Genomic DNA, 22,224 nt, shown 5'->3' on the forward strand with positions numbered 1-22,224 from the left:
CATACATACACACAAATTAGTTACAATCTTAAGTTTCAAAAGGTAGTAGAAGCTTGTGTAATAAGCAAGCTTTGTATGTCCCTTAGGGGTAAGCAGCTGGGGATCCCTTGCTTATGCCTAGAAATCTTGCTCTCGCAAGTCCAAGTGGCATAGGGATGCAGTTTCTACTTGTTAGGGCTTTTTATTCCTTCCCCACTTCTGCTTTGAGTTGCAAACTTAGCTGATGGGAAGAATTCACTTACACATCTCCTCTTCATGGTGTGGTGGGGAAGCAATCAACAAATTGTTTGTCCTCTGATGTTTGTCCATAATAATTCATCTGGTGTCGAGGGGCCTTTTTTGTTGGGCAACACAGAACAACTTTTGCTGTTGGAGACTAGTATTTCACACTAGTTAATACTTCTCTCATGTCTCGTGATTTACAGGGTTACAGATATTTACAATGCAAATGCTTAAATATTACCTTAAAATATGGAATACAGATGTTATGGGTGAGATTAATTGATGCAGGCAACTTACAAGTGTTCAATAAAGCCTAAACACTAAGCACATTTTTATAACTCTAATACCTATTTTACCAACACTAGCATTCAGGTGAACCAGACTGATTCCAGCTATATGTTTGTAAGTATCCAAAGGAGACACGGGGACTTTGGCATAAGCTGGCACACGTTTTGCCAGTGTCACAGTTTATATCTCAAAGTAATTTTCAGTGAAAGTCTAATCAACCTGGATAGAAAAACAATGTTGGCACATATCAAGCCATCTACAGAACACCTCCAAACATTATTGCCACGGGTAGAACTGAACTGGTGTTAACAATAGTGGGAAACTTTTAAAAAATGTCCCTACTATAGGTTATTCCTGAAGTCTGAAGGCAATTCTGAGAGAGTGTTTGTAAGGCAGAATGACCCAGTACATCTGCTGACCATTAACTAAAAGAGTAATTGTAACTCCAGATTCAATGCTTGCTTAGGTATTTCCAGGATTCTTAAACTTTTAATCCTGTCTTTGTTTTCCAGTGACCCTGCTCTGTCCTGAAGTAACTCTCTCCTAAAGTAAAGTTGTTTGTGCTACCTTAATTTGGCACCTTTGTGTGTAGGCATGATGATAGTCTTTGATTACATGAGAGTACTATTTTTTCCACAGGACTCTTGCCTCATTCAGTGCACAGAATGGATGGTGCTCGCTGAAAGAGTAGCTATTTCTTTTTATCCTCCTCACTGAATGCTTGGCACCAGGCTTTACTTTCCTCACACTATCTAGACCCAGCATTGAATATCGACTTTTTTATTTCCAAGTGGACTTTGCTATGATGCTTATCTGTGTAGTAACTGAGTGCATTAAAAACATTAATGATTTTATCTTTGCACCCCAGTGAGGGAAGGTGGTATTATTATAAAATAATGGAATAATAGAAATGTAAGGCTGCAAGGAACCTCAGGGGTCATCTAATCCATCCCTCCAGGCTCAGGCAGGACCAAGTATACCTGTAGACTAACGCTGACAAGTGTTTGTCTAAAGTGTTCTTAAAAACCTCCAATGACGGGGATTCCACAACCTTCCTTGGTAACCTAACTAGCCTTATAGTTAAAGAGTTTTTCCTAATACACCTCTACCTCGATATAACGCTGTCCTCGGGAGCCAAAAAATCTTACCGCGTTAAAGGTGAAACCGCGTTATGTCGAACTTGTTTTGATCCGCCGGAGTGTGCAGCCCCGCCCTCCCAGAGCGCTGCTTTACTGCGTTTATATCAGAATTCATGTTATATCGGCTTGCGTTATATCGGGGTAGAGCTGTACTGTATCTAACCTAAATCTCCCTTGCTGCAGATTAAGCCTATTACTTCAGAACAATTGATCATCATCCTCTTCAAAACAACGCTTAACATACTTGAAGACTGTTATCAGGTCCCCCCCCCCGCATAATCTTTTTTCTCAAAACTAAATTTGCCTAGCTTTTTTAGCCTTTCCTCACAGATCAGGTTTTCTAAGCTGTTTAACATTTTTGTAGCTCTCCTTTGGCCTCTCTCCAGTTTGTCCACATCTTTCTTAAAGACTGACACCCAAAACTGGACATAGTACTCCAGCTGAGGCCTCATCATGGCCAAGTAGGACAATTACCTCCTTTGTCTTATGTACAACACTCCTGTTGAAACAACGAAGCTTCCTTGTGGCACCTTGGAGAATAATAAATTTATTTGGGCATAAGCTCAAATAAATTTGTTAGTCTCTAAGGGCATGGCTACACTTGCAGATGTAGAGCGCTGTGAGTTAAACCAGCCTTCGTAGAGCGCAGTAGGGAAAGCGCTGCAGTCTGTCCAGACTGACAGCTGCCAGTGCACTGGTGTGGCCACATTAGCAGCTCTTGCAATGGCCAGAGGGAGCAGTGCATTGTGGTAGCTATTGCAGCATGCAAGTGGCTGCAATGTGCTTTTCAAATGGGAGTGGGTGGGGCAGAGAGTGACAAGGAGTGTGTTGTGTGTATGTGGGGGGGAGAGAGATGGGTTTTTGGGGGGGCTGAGAGCATGTCAGCATGCTGTCTTGTAAGTTCAGACAGTAGCAGACCTCCCCCACCCCCCGCCTCTCTCTCTCACTCACACCATTCCACAGTAATGGTTGCTTTGTCTCGGAGCAGATAAGCATGCTGGCTGTCAGAAACGGAGCTTTCAAAGGGCATATCCGCATTCCTGCAGTGATTACAAAACAATGGCAAGAGTAGCCACTTGACTTAAGGGGATTATAGGACATTTCCAGAGGCTGATCGGAGCGTAGTAATGCAACACCCCGTCCACACTGGCGTTGCGGTGCTCCAGCAGGGGCGCAGCAAACGTTATTCCACTTGCTAAGGTGGAGTACCAGCAGTGCTGTAGCCGTGGAGTCAGAGCGCTCTACATGCCTTGCCAGTGTGGACGGGTAGTGAGCTAGGGCGCCCAGGGCTCCTTTATTGCGCTGTAACTCGCAAGTGTAGCCAAGCCCTAAGGTGCCACAGGGACTCCTGGTTGTTTTGCTGATACAGACTGACATGGCTACCACTCTGACTCCTGTTGAAACACCCCAGAATGACAGTAGTCTTTTTTCACAGATACATCACATTATTGGCTCATATTCAATTTGTGATCCACTATAACCCCCAGATGTTTTTCGGCAGTACTAATGCCTTACTCTTTCCTACTTTACACTTGTCTCTACTGAATTTAATCTTTTTGATTTCATACCAATTCCCTGATTTGCTAAGGTGTCATGGCTGGGTTATGGACATCCAGAGCTGGTGGTCAGAGACTGAGTCCACAGTTACGAGTCAAGAACCAGAGTCAGGCTGGGTTAGGAAACTAGGGGGCCAGAGGCACGAGATGAACTGGAGGTCAGGAACCAGAACCCAGGAGTCCCACGTTGGGATGCCAGGAAATCAAGCCAGGGTAGCGGTAGCAGGAAGTGCAAGGCACACAGTCCGAAGCAGAGCAGAGCCTGCTTGTTCAGAAGCTTTCTGTTTTTGCTGCTGGCTTAAGTAGGGCCAGTGGGCCAATCAGCTGCTCTTGGACTGTGCCAATAGGACCTCAGGGGAGCAGTCTCAAACTGGGACTGGGCTTTGTGGTCCTAGGAAAGTAGTTGTTGATAGGCTACCAGGTGGAGGACTGGAGTGTGGCTGCTCACATGAACCCGGCGGTTCTGAGTTCAATACATGTGGGTCATGACACAAGGTCACTTTGAATTCTAATCCTGTCTTCCAAAGCGCTTGCAACCCCTCCCAGCTTGGTGTCATCATTTTATAAGCATATTCTCCACTCCATTATACAAGTCATTAATGAAAATATTAACTAATACTGGACTCAGAACAGAACCCTGCGGGACCCCACTAGATATGTTCCCCCAATTTGACAACAAACCATGAGTTACTCTTTGAAAACACTTTCTTCCAATTATGCCCCAAAGTTATAGTAATTTAATCTAGACCATATTTCTCTATTTTGCCCATGAGAATGTTAGTTATTTTATATATGGGAATATTGTCCTTTAATTTCGAGTGCCCAATTTAAGATGTTTAGGACCTAATTTTTCGGAATACTTAATATTCTTCTTTGAATGGCCTCTGCATATTCCCACTCTTGGGATGTGCCAATCATGCAGCCTGGATCAGGTGAAACTTACAGTACCAGTGCCCTTTGGAGTTCTTTTTCACTCCCTCTCCTTGCCACTGTGAATGTTTGAGAGGGCCTGGCGCACTGACTGCCTCAGTTCCTTTCCTGCCATGGTAGCAGGTGGACCAGGGGTATCCTCAGACTAGGATTCCGCTGAATGGATTGTTCCCAGAACTGCCTTGTTAATCTTGTTAGCTTTGAATTAGCGAGTTATTTTATTTCTTTCATTGTTTTTGTTTTTCATTTTCTCACCTGTCATCTAAGGATTTTCACATTCTAGCATGGGTTCTTAGTTCTGCTAAGTCAGGGGAAAAAAAACAAAAAAAGTCAGGGTTCAAGAGGTGTACCTCTTATCCTGGTGTTTTTCCTGCCTCAGAAACACAGGTGCATTGCTTGGGATTGCTGGGGGAAGGTCATTCTGCTCCTCATTGCTCTATATGCAATACCTTCAACCTCAAGTCTAGAAAGAACATCAGTATTCCCTCTAACTTATGCTATTTCAAGAATCATTAGCAGCTAAACCTTCCAGTTTTGAAACTCAGGGACCCATACTGCTGGGACACCACCCTCTGCTCCAACTCACAACCACGTTAAAAAAACCCAGCAAAGTCTTGACTCAGGTTTTGGCCTCCTTGGCTGGGAAAATTGGATCCGTATGAGTGCAAATGCTTGGCCTAATAAGTGTCAGCCTCTGCTGAATGAGCCAGTTCTTATTAGCATACCTCTAATGATCCTGTACTTCAGTTCTGTTCACTGAAGTGCAAAAGTGTTTCCACAAGGCTCCATTCTTAGAAGTCAGAGCTACTGCAAAAGGTGATCTTGAGGGCCAAGGCTATATTATGGATCTGCATTCTGTTCCGGATCCAAGGCCATTAGTTCTGTGTTCAAAATCTCCTTGCAAGAGTTATTGGTTCCTACAGGTTCCATGGTTACCATGATGGCTCAGGTTCATTGTTTTGAGTCCCTGAAACGCACACTCACTTGGATCTGCCTGTAGATCTGAAGGTCCCTCATGCTGCACCAGATCGGTTATCCTTGGTGATTAAAGATAAAGGCAAGTATAAATTATGAACCCAGCAAAATAGACAGAGGGCAATATTTGGTTACAATTTATTCAATACGCAAAGTACATTCATCTGCAAAAAAAAAAAAAAAAAACCCCAGCACACCTGTCCAATTTTTTTTGAATATGAACATTTGGTAGACATGCCTGGTTTGTTAAATATGTGTAATCAGATTTCACTTAGTTTAATGAAATCACTAGAAACGACATGTCATGGGTAGTATAAAGAAACTCCATCTGCAGTGTGGTAACAGCTTGTTAAATAGAGAGATCTAATGATTATATTACACTATAATGTTTCTCTAAACAAAAGTTCACTGCTGTAATGATTATTGTTTTGTCTCCGATATTTACATAGCAAGGATTTTTAAACCTGTTAAAATTTCCTAAACAAATGAATAGTTTAAAGGCAAGAAGTGTAAGGCAGTGGTAGGGTGACCAGCTGTCCCGATAAAATCGGGACCATCCCGATATTTAGGCGTTTGTCCCATGACCCGATCGATCTTCAGTCGGGACGTTGCACGCCACCTTTTTTTTTTTTTCCCCCCTCCGCCGGCAGCATTCGGCTGTTCTCGGCTTCCCCTCCCCCCCCCCCCCCTCCTGAAAACCAGAGGCTCCCCCACTGCAAACCGATCCACACATTGCTACCAGTCTGGACTCAGCTAGACTTGCATGTCTGAATGCAGAGTGAAAGGAAAAGTTACAGCGGTTGTTACTTCTCTGCTCTGTCATTATGATGATGAGCATGGTGTAAATACCTAGACGCTGGAGGTATGCGTAGCTAAGGGAGGGTGCATAATCTCCTCTGACTGCCGGCAGCACTCAGCTGTTCTCGGCTTTTTTCCCCCCCCCCACCCTCTCCTCTGACTGCCCGCAGCACTGGGCCACAGCAGGGAATTGGGAGAGGGAGCTGTTTGTGTCATTACACCGGCAGCACTCTTCCTGTCATCTGGTCACCCTAGGCAGTGGTGCCTGTTACTTCTCCTCTGGGGAAGGAAAAAAACAACAACTAAAGGCTAACTCTATTTCTTTAGCGATGCAGCCTATTGGTTCCCTGGGAAAATTTGGTTAGCCTCTTTCGGCTTTTTAACCAAACTTCCTTGCATCCACATCTTGGATCTGGAGTCAGGCCACCACTGACCCGATTCCTTGCAGATACTGTGGTGATGAATGTGGTATAAAAACTTCCATAGAACAGAATAGAATAGAATTTCCTTACCATCCCAGAGAATGGATCAGGAAACCTAGAGAGTGTTATGGGGACTCTCAGTTCCAACTTTCCCCTCCCTCACCCAGGCATTATGACAGGCATTACCCTAGAGGGTACTAACAGAACTGGACAGGTGTCACCCTGGGCAATGTGGCCATATGAGTCTTCCTCTAAGTATTACTCTGATTCCAAAAGGGCTGAAGAAAGGCAGTCACTAAAGCAACTGCCTATGGAGTCTTCTCCCAAAAGGTTTCAAGAGGAAATATCACTCATTGGCAGGGCCGTCCCTAGGGGGTTGTGGGGCCCGGGACATACTCACTGAGTTTGGGTGCTCCCCCCCAGCTCTGGCCAGGCCCCATCCCCACTCCACCCCTTCCCCCAAGGCTCCACCCCCACCCCGCCTCTTCCCTCTTTCTTCCTGCCCCTGTCCTGCCTCTTCTCCGTCCAGTTCCACCCCCTCCCCAGAGTGCGCTGCACCCTCGCTTCTCTCCCCTCCACCCCAGCACCTCCTGATGCCACAAAACATCTGATCCGCGGCAGGCAGTAGGCGCTGAGAGAAAGGGGGAGGCGCTGGTCGGCGGGGCCTGCTGGTGGGCAGGAGGCGCTTGTGGGAGGAGGGAGGTTTTGGCAGAGGGGGCTCCTCCTTGCCCCTGTCTGCCGCTAGCCGCTCGCCGCCTCACTCCGCTCGCCCATCCACCTCCCCAGCCGCCTCCTCACAATTTTATAGAAGCGTGTGGCCCCCACGAAGCACGGGGTCCAGGGTGGTCGCTCCAATTCGCCGTACCCAAGCTCTGCTCATTGGAACATTCTCTCCCTCATCTGTCACTCTCACCGGTACCGTGGGAATCACTGGTATGTGTCCTAGACATGCTGTCTGAAGAACAGCTAGTGGGACCTGTCAAGCCTCTGAATGCAAACAGTAGAACCCCAGAGTTACGAACACCAGAGTTACCAACTGACTGGTCAGCCACACACCTCATTTGGAACTGGAAGTATGCAATCAGGCAGCAGCAGAGACAAAAAAAAAAAAAAAAAAAAAAAGGCAAACACTGTACAGTACTGTGTTAAATGTAAACTATTAAACACGTAAAGGGAAAGTTTAAAAAAAATTGACAAGGTAAGGAAACTTTCTGTGCTTGTTTCATTTAAATTAAGATTGTTAAAAGCAGCATTTTTCTTCTACCTAGTAAAGTTTCAAAGCTGTATTAAGTCAATGTTCAGTCATAAACTTTTGAAAGAACAACCATAACGTTTTGTTCAGTGTTGCAAACATTTCAGAGTTATGAACAACCTCCATTCCTGAGGTGTTCGTAACTCTCAGGTTATACTGTATATGTATCCAGATGTTCAAACCTCTGCGGATGACAATTTGGATGCATCATCATCCTCTTCTTTGTAAGATGTGCTTCAATTTTATGAACTTGTAGACAACATAGATACTATTTTAGAAGAAACTACATTTTCCCCTCCCTGTGTCAGGTATTTGATATTCTTGGTTTGCCCTCTTACAGTAAGATTACTGTACTGGTTATGGGCAGTTTATTACAACCAGGGTGGATTTGATTTAAATCAAATTGGTTTAAATCATGATTTAAATTACTAGTCAGGAAGACTCGATTTAATCATGGATTTCTACATAAAAGTGCATTCTTGTTGGTTGTTATAACCCTAATACATATTCTTCACAACTCAGAGATAGATGTCGGTTTCATTTTTAGAAGGTACACACTATACATTTTTAAAGTGATTTATTTTGAAAACTTTTCAGATTAGTTTTACAACTATATCAGAAAATGAATGATTGTTTGGTTATTTCATTTACCAAAGGTAATTGAAGCAGATATTTATGAAGTCGTTGGGAGGTGAACTATCTCCTCCAATTCAACAGGTTAATTATTAATATTTGGAGGATTTTCTTGCCTTATATTAGGAGGAGAACATCACTAGACAGACATTTAAATTGTTTTATTTAACTAAAACAACAATGTTATGTATTCTGGATTGTTTTCTTCAACACCAAACATATAATATTTTAACAAAACAAGCATATGAATTTTTGAATTAAGTTAAACATTCAAGTTTTTTAAAATCAGGTTTGTTTTTGTTAAAATTGTTTTTAACTAAAATAGTTAAATGAAATATTTTTTTAAAAAATTAAATCAACTATGTCAGCCAGGTCAACATGAGAAACTTAAAATATTGGCTTGTGCAGCTAACTCAGTCGTCTTCACCTTCATTTTCCTGTTTGTTCATAATCTGGAAAAGAAAAACAAGCTGTCCTGCTTTTTCAAGTCCCAAACGATTTCTCAATTTGGAATGAATTAGTCCAAAGGAAGAAAATATTCTTTCTGCACGGGCAGAAGAAGCTACTTTTGTTGAAAGTGAGATTATCACTTTAACAGTCTCTGAATCTAAGTGCTTAAATGACTTCTACCAGTTCACTGGTGTGACTTTCTTTAAAACATCGTCAGCAAACATATATTTCTTGAATGGTTCACCCTTAACTCTGAAGTTTATTATAGTTAGCATTGTGGAGGGATGATTGCTGGATGTCCATGTCACAGCCAACTCCTCTTCTTCAGCAGTTAAGGTTTGACCCTGGTACCGAGTATTGAGAATATTTGCAAGTAAATGAGCTGGAGGTAGTGCTTGTCCCATTCTTTTTTTTAATGCTTGTAATTTAACTCTGTCATTGCATATTTCTCTTTTTAAGATCTCACTCAGTTCCTTCCAAATTTTCGACAGCATCAGCAATAAAACAGCTATTTCCCTGCATTTTGTTCAAGGCTACAGAAATAGGATTCAGGGTACTTAGCATGTGTTCAACATTTCTCTTAAGCCAATGTTGAGAACTTTGGCTGTGACAGTGCCATCTATTTTTTCACAATTTTGTTCACAAACGGTCATCAGATTAGGCCAGTTCTTGATATAGTGCTCAAAACAGTCCACTACTGAGTTCTATCGCACGTCTTGTGGGAGAGTTAGCTTCGTTCCTCTCACTTTTTTTCAGAGCAGCTGCTGCAAAGTGGTTGTTACGGAATTATTTTGCAATTTCAACAACATTAGCCTTTATTTCTGGAACACTAAAGTCTTTGGCTAGGAGGTGCATCAAATGAGCATTGCAACCATATGTTATTAGCTTAGGACTTTCTTCACTCTCTTCTAAATTTCTTCTCATCTTGGATACATTTGCAGCATTGTCTGTGACCAAGCTGCGTACTAGACATTTGAATTTTTTTTCACAGTTTGTTATAGCTTTTATTGTTACTTCTTGTAAGTATTCTGGTGTGTATGCATTTCCTGATGTATCAGTTGCTTCTGTAAGGAAAAAGCAACAGAGAGTCCTGTGGCACCTTTAAGACTAACAGATGTATTGGAGCATAAGCTTTCGTGGGTGAATGCCCACTTCGTCGGATGCATGTAATGGAAATTTCCAGGGGCAGGTATAAATATGCTGGCAAGTATCAGTCTGGAGATAACGAGGTTAGTTCAATCAGGGAGGGTGAGGTTCTCTAGCAGATTGAACTAACCTCGTTATCTCCAGACTGATTCTTGCCAGCATATTTATACCTGCCCCTGGAAATTTCCATTACATGCATCCGACGAAGTGGGCATTCACCCACGAAAGCTTATGCTCCAATACATCTGTTAGTCTTAAAAAGGTGCCACAGGACTCTCTGTTGCTTTTTACAGATCCAGACTAACACAGCTACTCCTCTGATTCTGTAAGGAAGACGTTGCCTTCTTCTGTTGTCACATAAGCACATACAACAGGATCATTGTGGACATTGCTCCACCCATCAAGACTCAGATTAACAATTTCACCCTCTAGACGTTTTGCACACTGCTCAATTTCTCTTTCATACACTTTATCCAGCAATTTGCCTGCGACAGCTGCTCTGTTGGTTGGACTGTATCCTGGTCTTAATGACTGAACCATGTTAATGAAATGTGGGTTCTCAATCATATGGAAAGGAGAGTTTGTTGCATAAACAAACAGGGCAATTTTTTCATCAATTACCTCTTTTTGTAATCTGCTGGTTCACATCACAAATTTGTCTGTGGTTGTTTCTGGATGATGGAGATTTTTTCTTTTTCTTTTTGCTACAGGTGATATACTGTGGCTATATGACATACATGATGTGACTGAAATACTAGCATTGGCAGATAACTCAGAAACTAGAAAATGATGGTGATCTTGAAGGTGGATAGTCTTCAGAATCCTGTATGTTGAGGATGGATTTTCCTAAACAAAATAAATCAATGCAGTTATTTAATTATTATTACCATACTGCTCATTTAGTATTACTCATTGCATTCACTGACACTCAGTACTACTTTAAAGGTGAAATTGTAAAAGGAAGATCTGCCTATTTCAGCTATTTATTTTTTATCACAACTGCATCTAAAATTATAGTACCATGATTTTTGCTCAGACATGAGAATTCAAGAATAGTCAGAAGGAAGACATGCAGTCCTTAAGAAAGAAGTATGAAATAAAAAAGTTTACCAACCTGAAGATCCTGCATGTTCAGACATGTCCTTTCATAATCTTCAACGTAGCTTCCTCCTGAGAAGGAACACTTCCCATGATATTGCTTCATTCGGGCAACCAGGCCTTGCATTTCTTTGTTGCACTGTTTGCATTTTGTACGCATGCCTGTCTTACCCACAGGTAGAGGAACTTCATTAAAATATTCCCAAACTGGGTCTCTTTTACGGCCTGCTGCCATTATAGGTTTTCCATTTTAGTGAGAGACTGGTATGGTAGATCTCAAATCAATGAAGGCTACACTCAGAAAGACTTCAAGACTTCTGGAATATGCTGCTGAAACAGTTTCACTTTTGTTTCTACTGCCTGTCCCTCCCTTCTCACATTTATCTCCAGACTTCTTCTCCTTGTCCAGATCTATTCCGCCCCCAACAATCTTCTATTCATTGAACTTTTTGAAACTTTGCACTTTTAGAGAGAGGTAAGGGATTGACTCTGTGTACACAAATTTGCAGAGGGACAATAGGGTTGAGGTCTGTTATTTCTCACCTATATATATTAGTTAGCGACAAAGAGTCCTGTGGCACCTTGTAAACTAACAGACGTATTGGAGCATATGCTCAGGACTCTTTGTCGCTTTTTACAGATCCAGACTAACATGGCTACCCCTCTGATACTGTATGTTATTTATTTATTTAAAAACATTTTTGCTGTTAACAAGCATGTCACCTCTGGAGACACAAATCCACAGGTTGAGAACTGCAAAACTCAGCATCTCTAGACTGAGCACTGAGTCCCATTGGGCAGATAGAAAGATTAACCTAAATAATCTATACGGAAGCCCGTGGAACCCCATAAGATTGGGTCCCTAATCCATGAACTATTGGAACTCATTTACAAAACTTTTCTTAAACATTATATGAATATATTGTATCATACTATAGAATTAGAATTTATAATCCCTATTCCATGATGAGATATCTTTGAGCTATAAACTATCTTTAGATAGGTTTTTTCCCTCAAAAGGCATTTTATCAAAAAAATCTGATCTAAATTAAAAAATCAGTTTTTTATATATATATATTTTAAAATAATTGATTTTTATTCACCCTGATTACAGTAGTTAACTAGGTCTCCTTGTCCTGCTGTCCAAAGGTAAAGAGTTCTGCTTGCCAAACTGTGAAGAGTTGGAATGAGCAGAGGCCACTGAAAGTAGAAATGAAGATTGTACACATTTATCTGGAGTTGTTCTTTATTAATTCTGCACATTCACACTTCTCACTCTCCATCCCCTTTCTCTGAGTCCTAGTCAGAACTTTGGACATGGAGGAGGCTGTAGAAGGAGTTGATGAAGTGTGGGTAATGCAGCCCCCTTTTGTAGGCTTGCCTCTGAACTTTTGAATCTGCAAGGGGAGTAGCTGTTCCCTGGTTACTTCCTCCACTTTCTTGAACAAAAAGTTGCATACCAAGTGCATATCAAGAGCTTACTGAAAATTTTGTGTTTTGCTGTATTACTTTTCCAACAGATGTCTGGGAGGTTAAAGTCTGCCATTGCTACCAAGTCTTCTGTTTTAGATATATTTGTTGTTTGTTCCAGAAATGCCTCATTCACCTCCTCTTCCTGATTTGGCAATTTTAAATACTGTATCATAATGCATATGCACAAGGGGGCTGAACTAAGATTGCATGGGCAAACCCCCTCTGCTTCTATTCCTGCCATCCCTCTTGAACTGCTGCCTCTCCCTCTCCTCCTCTCCTTGTCTTCTTATTTGAGCTCTTGTTCCTGTCTCCTTCCCTGCTTCTATTCCTCTTCATCCCCTAGTTCCTGTCTCTACCCTTTGCTCTGCTCTCCATGTTCCTGCCTCTGCCTCCACTCCCTGCTCCTATCCTCCTCCTCCTCCCCCACTCCCTGCTTCTCATTGATATTAATTTGTGTCAGGCTACTTTCTCCTTCTCCATACTGTCTGGGCACTAGTGAGGGAAAATTGAGACTACAGGAGAGAGAGTCTTCCTGACAGCTCCTGTGCCCAGTGCCACAGTAGTCCTGGCAGCCAGGAGGAGCAAGGAAAAGTTCTGTTCAGCCTTTGCCGCATGCTCTGTTGTTTTGTGGGAATGGCACATGCACAGTCCCGTCCTGTCCCATGTAGGAGCAGTGAAGACATGGGGAATTTAGCTGCCATACTCTAACCTTTAGTGAGCATGTATCCAGTGGGATTTTTCAGAAGGCTATATAGCTTGGCCAAATTTGGGCAGGCTTTCACTGGGACGGCACAATGCATGTCCCAGACCCTGCCGTCAAATTCCAAGTCTTTGCTCCAAAGCATAGAGGCACTTGACCTTCTCAGTGAAATAGTTGTAAGACTTCAGCATGGTCAAAATAATGTATATTTCTCCAATCTCATTGTGGGAAATGGCTGAACTGTTTTAGCTGAAAGTTTTTCTTTAAATAAACAACCACAAAAACAAACAAAAACATAAATTAAAAGCCTGAGGCTCACCCCTGGGATGAGAAATTTCAGCCTGAACAGTTGGAGTAGGGCAAAATCATAAGCAATTGAAAACAGGGACTTGCAGTGGAAAGTGGTAGGTAACCTTAATTGTGGGCATCTATAAAACAAATCGGTACAACAAGAATCTACATGGTGAGCGTCTTTGGCCTGCAGGTAATTAGCAATTACACTTTATTTTCAGTTTTACATAGTGATGCTAACCTTGTATCGGCTGGAGCCAGGCTGTTCTGAAATCTGGCTCCATGTTTAGGGTAACTTTTAATGGTCTGTAGCTCAAAAACAGTTTGATCATGTTTTCCATTCTTTGTGTGTACACGTATGCACACACAAAGGGTGTCATTTTGCAACCAATTTATTGCTACAAAAACAATTGTTAGATGAATCACACCAACCTGCAGAGCCAGGGTTTAGAATGCTAGGCATTTAATTCCAAAACTTATAAGCCTTTACTACTTTGAGCAAAGGGAGGACCTCTGGTGCAGTGGCAAATGTTAGAAAGACCCTTATGTTCTCTCTTACCTGTAACACGCCACCAGAAAGCAAGCTATTTATACTGAACAGAAACTGTAGCTATTGCACTTAGTTGACAACTTTGGTTAAATACAGCTATTTTCTTCAAACAGGTGTAACTGAATGGTGAAGGGTTGATAACAAGTACTTTTTTAATTAGAGGACTACAAAGTAACATTAAATACAAGTCCCCTTCAAAGCATGGTAACATGTTAATGACCTATAATTCAGAAACTTTTAGAATAATTTTCTTCAGACTTTGTAGAATAATTCTCCTTAGTATTTGAAGTAAATTTAGCGATTTTCAGGCAAGACCATGCCTTCATGTGTGTTGGATTTAAATCTACAGATCATACTGTAACTTGGTTATAATCGTAACTACTGTATATTGACAAAAGAACAACACACATAACACTTACTTTAATGACTTGGACATCAGACTGGAAAAAAGGTGTAAATTTTTACTGGCTGGAGAATCCACAGTGACCCTTGGTAAATTGTTTCATCACTGACAATTTTTAAATCAAGATGGGATGTTTTTCTAAAAGGTCTGCTCCAGGAATTACTTTGGGAAAGTTATACGGCCTGTGCTATCCAGGAGATCAGACTAGATGATTGCAATGGTCCCTTCTGACCTTAGAATCTAAAATCATTATTTTCATTTTTGGTGTATATTCAAGCACGTTGCTTTCTTCAGGCCCGCATGTGATTTTAAACAAAGATAATTACATGCAACAAAGAGGCAAGAGGAGCTCTGGTGGCTGGGCTGCATGTTTCTCATTTTTTGGTAGGTTGTGATGGTTGTTCAGTCATCTGGTGACAACCATTTTACTTACAAACTGGCTGACAGCCACCATTTAATAGATGAGTCTACAGCCTTTTGGTTGGCCTCTAACACAATGTCATCAGCAGACAGCACAGGTACTGGTTTTTCTGGCCACATGGGAAAACTTGAAGCAGAGAGACAGCTGAAGAAGGTAGTATTTAACCTCAATTAAGGTTAAGAATCTTTGTGTGTTTTTATTATTTTGTTCTTCATGGTTTTGACTCTGAAATCAGGTCTTATGGAATAAAGTATGATTGGTACCTATCAATACTTTGAGAGTGTTTATCAGAAATGGCAATATAAAATGTTTTTTTTTCTATTTTAGTTACCTTAAAGTATTTAAGTACCTTGTTTTTTCTTTAAAATGCCTGAAGACGATCAATTAAAACTCAAATCCTGCACCTGCCCACATAATTAGCCCTCTTAAGTTCAGTGAGACTACTCCATGTATGCATGCTTGCAGGATTGGTGCCTAAATAATTAAGGGCTATGTGATAGGTTTACAGTCTGCCCGGGAGGTAGGGTGGGGTTGGGGAGTGGAAGGGAGTGATGCATTGTTGCAAAGCCTTTGGAGCAGCCTAGAGGGAGATGTAACTCTGGGGCTTCTGATAGCCTTATCCCGCTGTAGAGGGAGTACACTGTTGACATGTCTATAGCTGGTGCAGTGTACTCTCCCCAGTATGCCCTTGAAGCTATGCCACTGGCCAGCCTAGAGGGGTCAGGGCCAAGACCATGCCTCTTCCTGCCAACCTGACATAGCAGGGCACTTGAAGCAGTGGTATGCCACATCAGCGCAAGGCAGTAAGAGTGTGATTTACATTTCTTTATTCCCTTGCATTGGCATGCAGGATGGTCCGCTTGTATATTCAGTTTTGTTATCCATTTCATTCTGTTCGACTTGCGTTAGCAGCTCTTGTGACAAACTATTTGATACATTCAGCGCTTTAATTTCAGCTTCAGATGGTATGTAAGCACTTGCCCTATTGAGAAAATTATTAAAAAGTTTTGTTTTTTTTCCATTAGACTTTCTGTATCAAAATTCTGAATTGCTTTATAGTGTTTTTTTTCCCCTTTCTGTTAGTGAGAAGTAACTAGTTCCCTTTAGATGCACCTCTGAAAAATTTTTGCTTAGTTACTCAGCCAATCACAGTGTATGAAATCTCTTGTGTAGCCTAGTCAAAAAGGGGTAATTTGCGAAAAAAATAAATAAAATGACTGTGAAAGCTGTCACTTTCCATCACTTCTAGATCAGTAAAATTTAAAAACATGCTAAGTGAGCTAGAATAACCTAGGAAAAATACTTAGTGTTGCTTTTAGGGACATTAATATCATCAGATCACTCTTTGATTTTAATGTAATTGTATATTGTACTTTTCCCTCAAGTATTTCCAAATTGCTTAGTGTGCTAAAAGTAAAGATTGTATTTGCAAAATCAGAAATTTTGATGCACGTTTTAAAAGCTACCAAAATATATTGTCTTAATGGTAAGGGTGACAGGACCCCTATGACCTGTGATATTTCAAAATAAATTGCCATTGAATATTAACTGCTGTTGATGTTAGTGTAGAAGCTTCCAAAATAATAATCTTTTTTTTTTTAACTCATTCATGAGGGTTTGGTTTAGATGCTATGGTAATGGGTGCCTTAGAAATGCTTTGAAACTATAGGCTAAGATACTCACAACCAGAGGCGAGAACTGTTATGTTTCTAGTCATAGCTGTGTATGCACTGACATTGAGTATTCCTTTCTACCTTGATGTTCTTACCTGCGCAAGTAAAATAATATATCTTCTTAAAAAACAAACAAGCAAACCAAAACAAACCCCACAACTATGATATTTTCTTACTCTGACTACACTGAGACTTTGATCCTGAAAGTCCTCTCTGAGCCTGATCCCACACCCATTGAATCAAGCTCTCTGTGCATAGCAGGGAACACAAGGTAGAGGCTACACATGGGCACAAATAAGGTTAAACAATAGATGTAGCGTGGTGAGCAAAAGTCAATCTGAAGCCCCTGCATGTCCTCGACTTAGCTTTCCAAGTGCAAGGTAAAACAGAGGTGGGGTGCAGGGAGAGAATGGATGTGTTTAAGACATCGGTTTTCAGACTGCGGGGCATGTCCCCTTGTGGGGGTGGGGGTGCAATGAGGATACTGGGAAGCAAGTGATGGGATGTGGGGCTGTGTTTGGCTGGGTGTCTGGGCCAGAGCAGGGCAATAGCAGGGAGAACTCATAGGGAGTCTCCAGCAGATGCGGGGGAGCGCAGCCACACCCTGTCCTGGCAGCAGCCTGCTCCTCTTCCCCTCCTCCCAACTTGACCACTGGGGACTTCTTGCTTGCTCTCCCTGCTACTGCCCAGCCCTGGCCCAGACACCTGGCTGGCTGCAGTCCTTGTGTATTTACTCTTTGGAGCCTGTGGGTGTGAGAGGCTCTGGGAATGGGGGAGGGAGGGCGGGCAAGGAATCCCGTTCTACTCCATGCTGCCACAGGTTCCTCTGGGATGGAATCAGACGGATCATGCAACTACCCCAGATGTGAGCCACCTGTTCTCAGTGAGTCACTTTCTGCCCTGGATGGGTAGGCGTCGGGGAAGGAGGAAGGATCTATGGAGAAAGGGGGGCACAGCAAAAAAAGATTGGGAATGTCTATTTTAGGAGAAATGAGCTTAAGCACCATTCTCAATATGCTAATGAGGCACTCCGCTATATGCACTACTCACTCTGACCTCTCTTCTGCTGCAAGACCGGTATAATTTTGCATCTACATAGCTCTCGCTGTGCAGGGTTAGGTGTCCCTGTGCTATCCTCCTTCCCACATTTTACTTTTTTTTTTTTTTTTATGTACGTGATCTGGTGGGTACTAGGGTGACCATCCATCCCTAATTGGGTAGGACAGTCCTGAAATGTACATTTCAAGTCCTGATCCCGGGCTGAATGACACTGGGACAGCATTTGTCCTGGATTCCCTGCGGTGCTGCTATACACCTGCCCAAGGCTCATGGGTGGTGCCAGCCTCTTCCTGGTATGTGTGTGGGGGGGTCTGAGTGGGCTTTAGCCCTCCGTCGCCACAAGGCTCCACCACCTGTTCTTCCTCTTTCCTCTGAGGCCCAGAGCTGGGCAGTGCAAAGAGCTGCCCAGGGAGCCTGTGCAGTTGTGTGGAGCCCTGGACCCGCCACCTGCCCTTGGGGTTGGGACACAGGCCAGGGGCTGCTTTTGGGCTCTTATCACTGCCCAGCTCTGGCAAGGATGGGGTCTCAGGGGAAGAGGAGGAGTAGGGGGCAGGGCCACAGAGGCGGTGGGGCTCCTGCATATGTCCTGTTTTTTCATTTTGAAAAGGTGGTCAGTAGGATACTGCATTGGGACTCAGGAGATATGGGTTGTATTCGTGACTCTACCACTGATCTCATGTGTGACCTCGGGCAAGTCACTTCACTTCTCTAGGCCTCTGTTTCCTTTCCCACCTTTTGTCTGCCTTGTCTGTTTAGACTGCCAGCTCTTTGGAGCAGGGGACTGACTTATTGTGCTAGGCACTTTACAAATGCATACTAAGACGCAATCTCAGTTGGAGCCTTTAAGTGCTACAGTAATAAAAATAATTTTGTACACACACATTAAAATATTTTTTTCTTAAATGACTTGGTGCAATCACTAGTGTTGTTAGACCATGGGAATGGGAACCTGGAACACCTGATTTCTAATCCCAGCTATGTCACTAATTTACTGTGGTTTTGGGCAGATCATTTAATCTCTCTGTTTTATTTTCCCCAGCTATCAAATGGGTAAAAATGGCTGTGAATTTTTACTTCATTTAAATTCCCATTGCATCTCAGTTTCTTCAAAGATAGAGACAGGGAGTACAAGTCTGTTGTACTGTTGAGTAAGTCAAGGAGAGCTGACTGTTTCTGTACTACATGAGTTAGAGAGGTGGTGGGTTTGGAGGGTGATTAAAGTATGTCATTGTGAAGTGTTTCAAATCAGGGAGCTGTTTTCCTTTGGTGCTTCAGACTGGTAGAGAAACTGCTGTTTATTGGGACAGGTCTAGATGTCTCAAATTTTTGTGTGAACTTATGGATGGACTGAATGGAATGGAATGAACTTCCAGCATTGTGGCTTACTCCTCCCTCCCTACTTAATCTTTTTGTTTTTTCAGAAATGTGGGGAAAGCAGGACACTGTCAGCCTTTCCATAAGAATTTCTCTATACCATCTGGGTAGTGCTCGCTTATTTCATTTGTATCTTGTTAAGCATTGTTACTGTCTATCGCTATTGTTTAGAAATTCCTTTTCTTGTTTTCATTTTTAGCTGTACCTCTTTGACGCCTGGACCCAGCTGTGATCGGTTTAAGTTGCATATCCCATATGCTGGAGAAACACTCAAATGTAAGTTAAAGCCATTTATATCACCCATTCTCTACTTCTCTCAGCCCGTTTTATGTCAATCACAATGCTCTGTGCTTACAACTTAATATTTCCCAGTGTTTCAAACTTTGCCATTTTATTGTGAGTCTTGTGATATTTGGTGTCATCTTAAATCTCCAACTTCTGGAGTCATGTGACGATGTGAAAATCTTAGCTTTCATTTTAAAAAAAGAAGAAGTTTCTAGTTTTCATAGATGCAGAGTAAAGGTTAAAAACCTAAAAAGACACCAACATTTATTATATTAAAAAATGTTGTGATTAAGACAGTCATAATTTTTGGAGGCCAGACTAATGCTCTTGGAATGCTTTGGGTTGACAATACTGATTTCCTCTCTGGTAGTGAGGATTTTCTTACTGGTACAGTATTTGTTATATTGTATAGTGACACAAATAACTGGCATAGATTGTCATGCTGGGTGAAGCAGTGGAATTTGGTTTTAGTGATTAATACTTTCAGGGCTCATTTGGCTATCAAATCTTCCTTTCTAAAAGCCATTTCTAGTGATAGATGTTGGTTTGTTTGATCCTCCCATTGTTGAATGGGTATTTGATTGTAAAAAATTAGACACTATACAAGAATATTTCCTTTCACGTTTTTAGAAGACAGGAAAGAATTTTTTCATCTTCTCCGTTTCCATTCAGCTACAGGTGAAGAATGGTAGAAGTTGTGAGGAGGAATAACTTTAAAGCAATAATAAAGTGACTGATCTATCTTGGCTATCAAATGCATATAAAAATTTGCTTAATTGTTTCATGGTGGTGATTTTGCTTCCATAAATGTATCTGACTTGTGAAGATCACACTTTCATGGAATTTCATGTAGTGTTCATTCAGCTGTAATGATCAAAAAGTGTCCATGTGTCTGTGTCTCAAATCAATTCTTATAGCCTGTCACAAGGTGACTTGCCCTTTAAGTGTGATTGGTCCAGACCTACCTGTAACACTTATTTTCTCCATCTGTGTGAGCTAAGTCACATGATAGGTGATGTGGCTAAATCAGATGTTCTGGGATGGAGATAAGACAGAAGCCTGTGGAGAGCCTGAGGGGGAGAAGGGGGAATCCAGATATGAACCCATGGGGAGCTGCTGCTGCTTGGTAGAGACTCAAAGGACCAAGGAGTGCCTGGGCCCAGCTTGAGACTAGAGGGACAGAAGACTCTTTCGTGTTTGTTTTGGACTTGGATATCCTGCAAGAGGCACTTTTTCTTTAATGACTTAGCTAAATAGCCAGGTCTCTGTAGCAAGTTATCACTGCAACCAAAACAAGCCGAGAGGTTGGGAGGTTCAATCTAAGTGAGAAAAAAACGAGGCAGTGACTAGCCCAAAACTGGACCTGGTAGGAGGTGCAGCTACATAACCTAAGGGCTTCTCTACATGGGAAGTTGGTGTGCAGCAAGCCAGTGTGAGAATTTACAGTTCACAAGTTACTCTGCACTAACTCCCTATGTGAACACTCTTGTACTAAGCTAAACTGCCTGAGGGCACTTTTGGTACATAGCAAGAATGTTCACTTGGGGAGATACTGTGGAGTAACCAGTGTGCTGTCAGTTCACACTCTAGCTTGCTGCACCCTAATTTCCTCTGGTCTTCAAGTTGGAACACTGTATCATTTCTGTGTGGTCTACTGGCTTGGCTTATTGTAGCTTTGCTTTTATCTGTAAAGTTTTCACTTGCCATTTCTGAAATTCATCATTCCCTCTCAAATTTTATTTAGTAATTAGAGGTGGGTCATCATATTTTTTTATTTAGGTCAGTCAATAAGCAGATGGATAGTACATATTTTATTCACAAAACATGCTGTTTCTATTCTGGTAGTCACACTGATCTAGAGAGTATGTGGTACAGTTTAAATACTGGTAATTTCTTTGTACTTCAGTATGCATTAGGACTTTTTATCTGATTGTACAATACCTTAGAAGCCATACTCCTTTTACAAACAGCAATCAACAGAGTTAACCTTCTATATTGTTACAAATATTTTAATGGTAGTTTGACATTTACAGCAAAATCTATCATTCCAGGAATTTACTTTAGGTAGGCCATGACATTGTTTTAGTTTTTCTGTTTTGTTGTTATAGTCCACCTAGACTCCAACATGACTGTCAGGATGAAGTGTATATTTAATCTGCTGTTCTAAAAGTACCAAAATGTTGCTCAGGATTCATCACAGAAATATGGGTAGATGCTTTAAGAAAGATGAAAATAGAATCTTGGATGCTAGAGATTACATAGAATACACTGGAGCATCATAAATGTGGATATTTCCACCATTAATTTAGCCTAACCCCTTCAGTACATACTACTTTGGGACATGGTGGTATTTTTTCCTAGTATATGAAGAGGACAACTATGTCAACTAGCGTTCCTTACTTTTGTGTACATTGTAGCCTCTCTGTTTAGAGAGATGTCCATTTTTAGCTAAAAAATAATAATAAAATTCTTCAACATCCAGGGTGGCAAGTTCAACCCCATTTTAAAGCCTTGAACAACCTACTTCCATATAATATTAAGTGCCGTAAAAAATGTTAAAGACTTGCTTTGTGGTCTCTGCCAGAGTGCACTGAAGGATCTTAATAGTGCAACAGCAGGTTTGAGAATGTTTCCATAGTTTCTGTGGGAATATAACTGCTCTACAGCCAAAATGCTTCTGAAATAAATGTAGTCAAACTTTACTAATTCTGGGTCACTCAGAACGAAAATGATGCTTAAAATTGTTGATTGGCTCTAGTTTTCAAGATATGCTATTGGGTCAGTATATACGACCCTTGACTTGGGAATGGCGGAGGATATGTGAGTTATAAAGGGAAGGGATCTCAATTTAAACCAGAAATGACTAAAATACATCTTTGACTGGATCTATGAATAAATCTATGACTGTGTTTGGACAGTACTTGCTTTTTAGGCAAAACAATGAATGATGCAATCTGAAGCTGGTATTGCGTCATACATAATACGAATTGCATCATGTTATTCCTAGAAGTCATGGATGATGCAATCATAACGAAGCTTACATCACTCTGCTGAACAAATTGTCCTATATCAGCTCTAGAAATTAT

The 22,224-nt window shown here is 41.6% G+C and overlaps 1 protein-coding gene across 2 annotated transcripts in view; it reads left to right on the plus strand.

The window, feature by feature from the left end:
• BABAM2 (BRISC and BRCA1 A complex member 2) overlaps positions 1-22,224 on the plus strand; it is a 308,755-nt gene that overhangs the window by 24,580 nt on the left and 261,951 nt on the right. For both annotated transcript variants that reach the window (XM_008174875.4, XM_008174880.4), the window contains exon 3: positions 19,053-19,129. In XM_008174875.4, coding sequence (XP_008173097.1) covers positions 19,053-19,129 — 77 coding nt within the window. The remainder of the gene's footprint in view (positions 1-19,052; positions 19,130-22,224) is intronic.

The sequence above is a fragment of the Chrysemys picta genome, chromosome 3, assembly GCF_011386835.1.
Source record: "Chrysemys picta bellii isolate R12L10 chromosome 3, ASM1138683v2, whole genome shotgun sequence".
NCBI lineage: Eukaryota > Metazoa > Chordata > Testudines > Emydidae > Chrysemys > Chrysemys picta.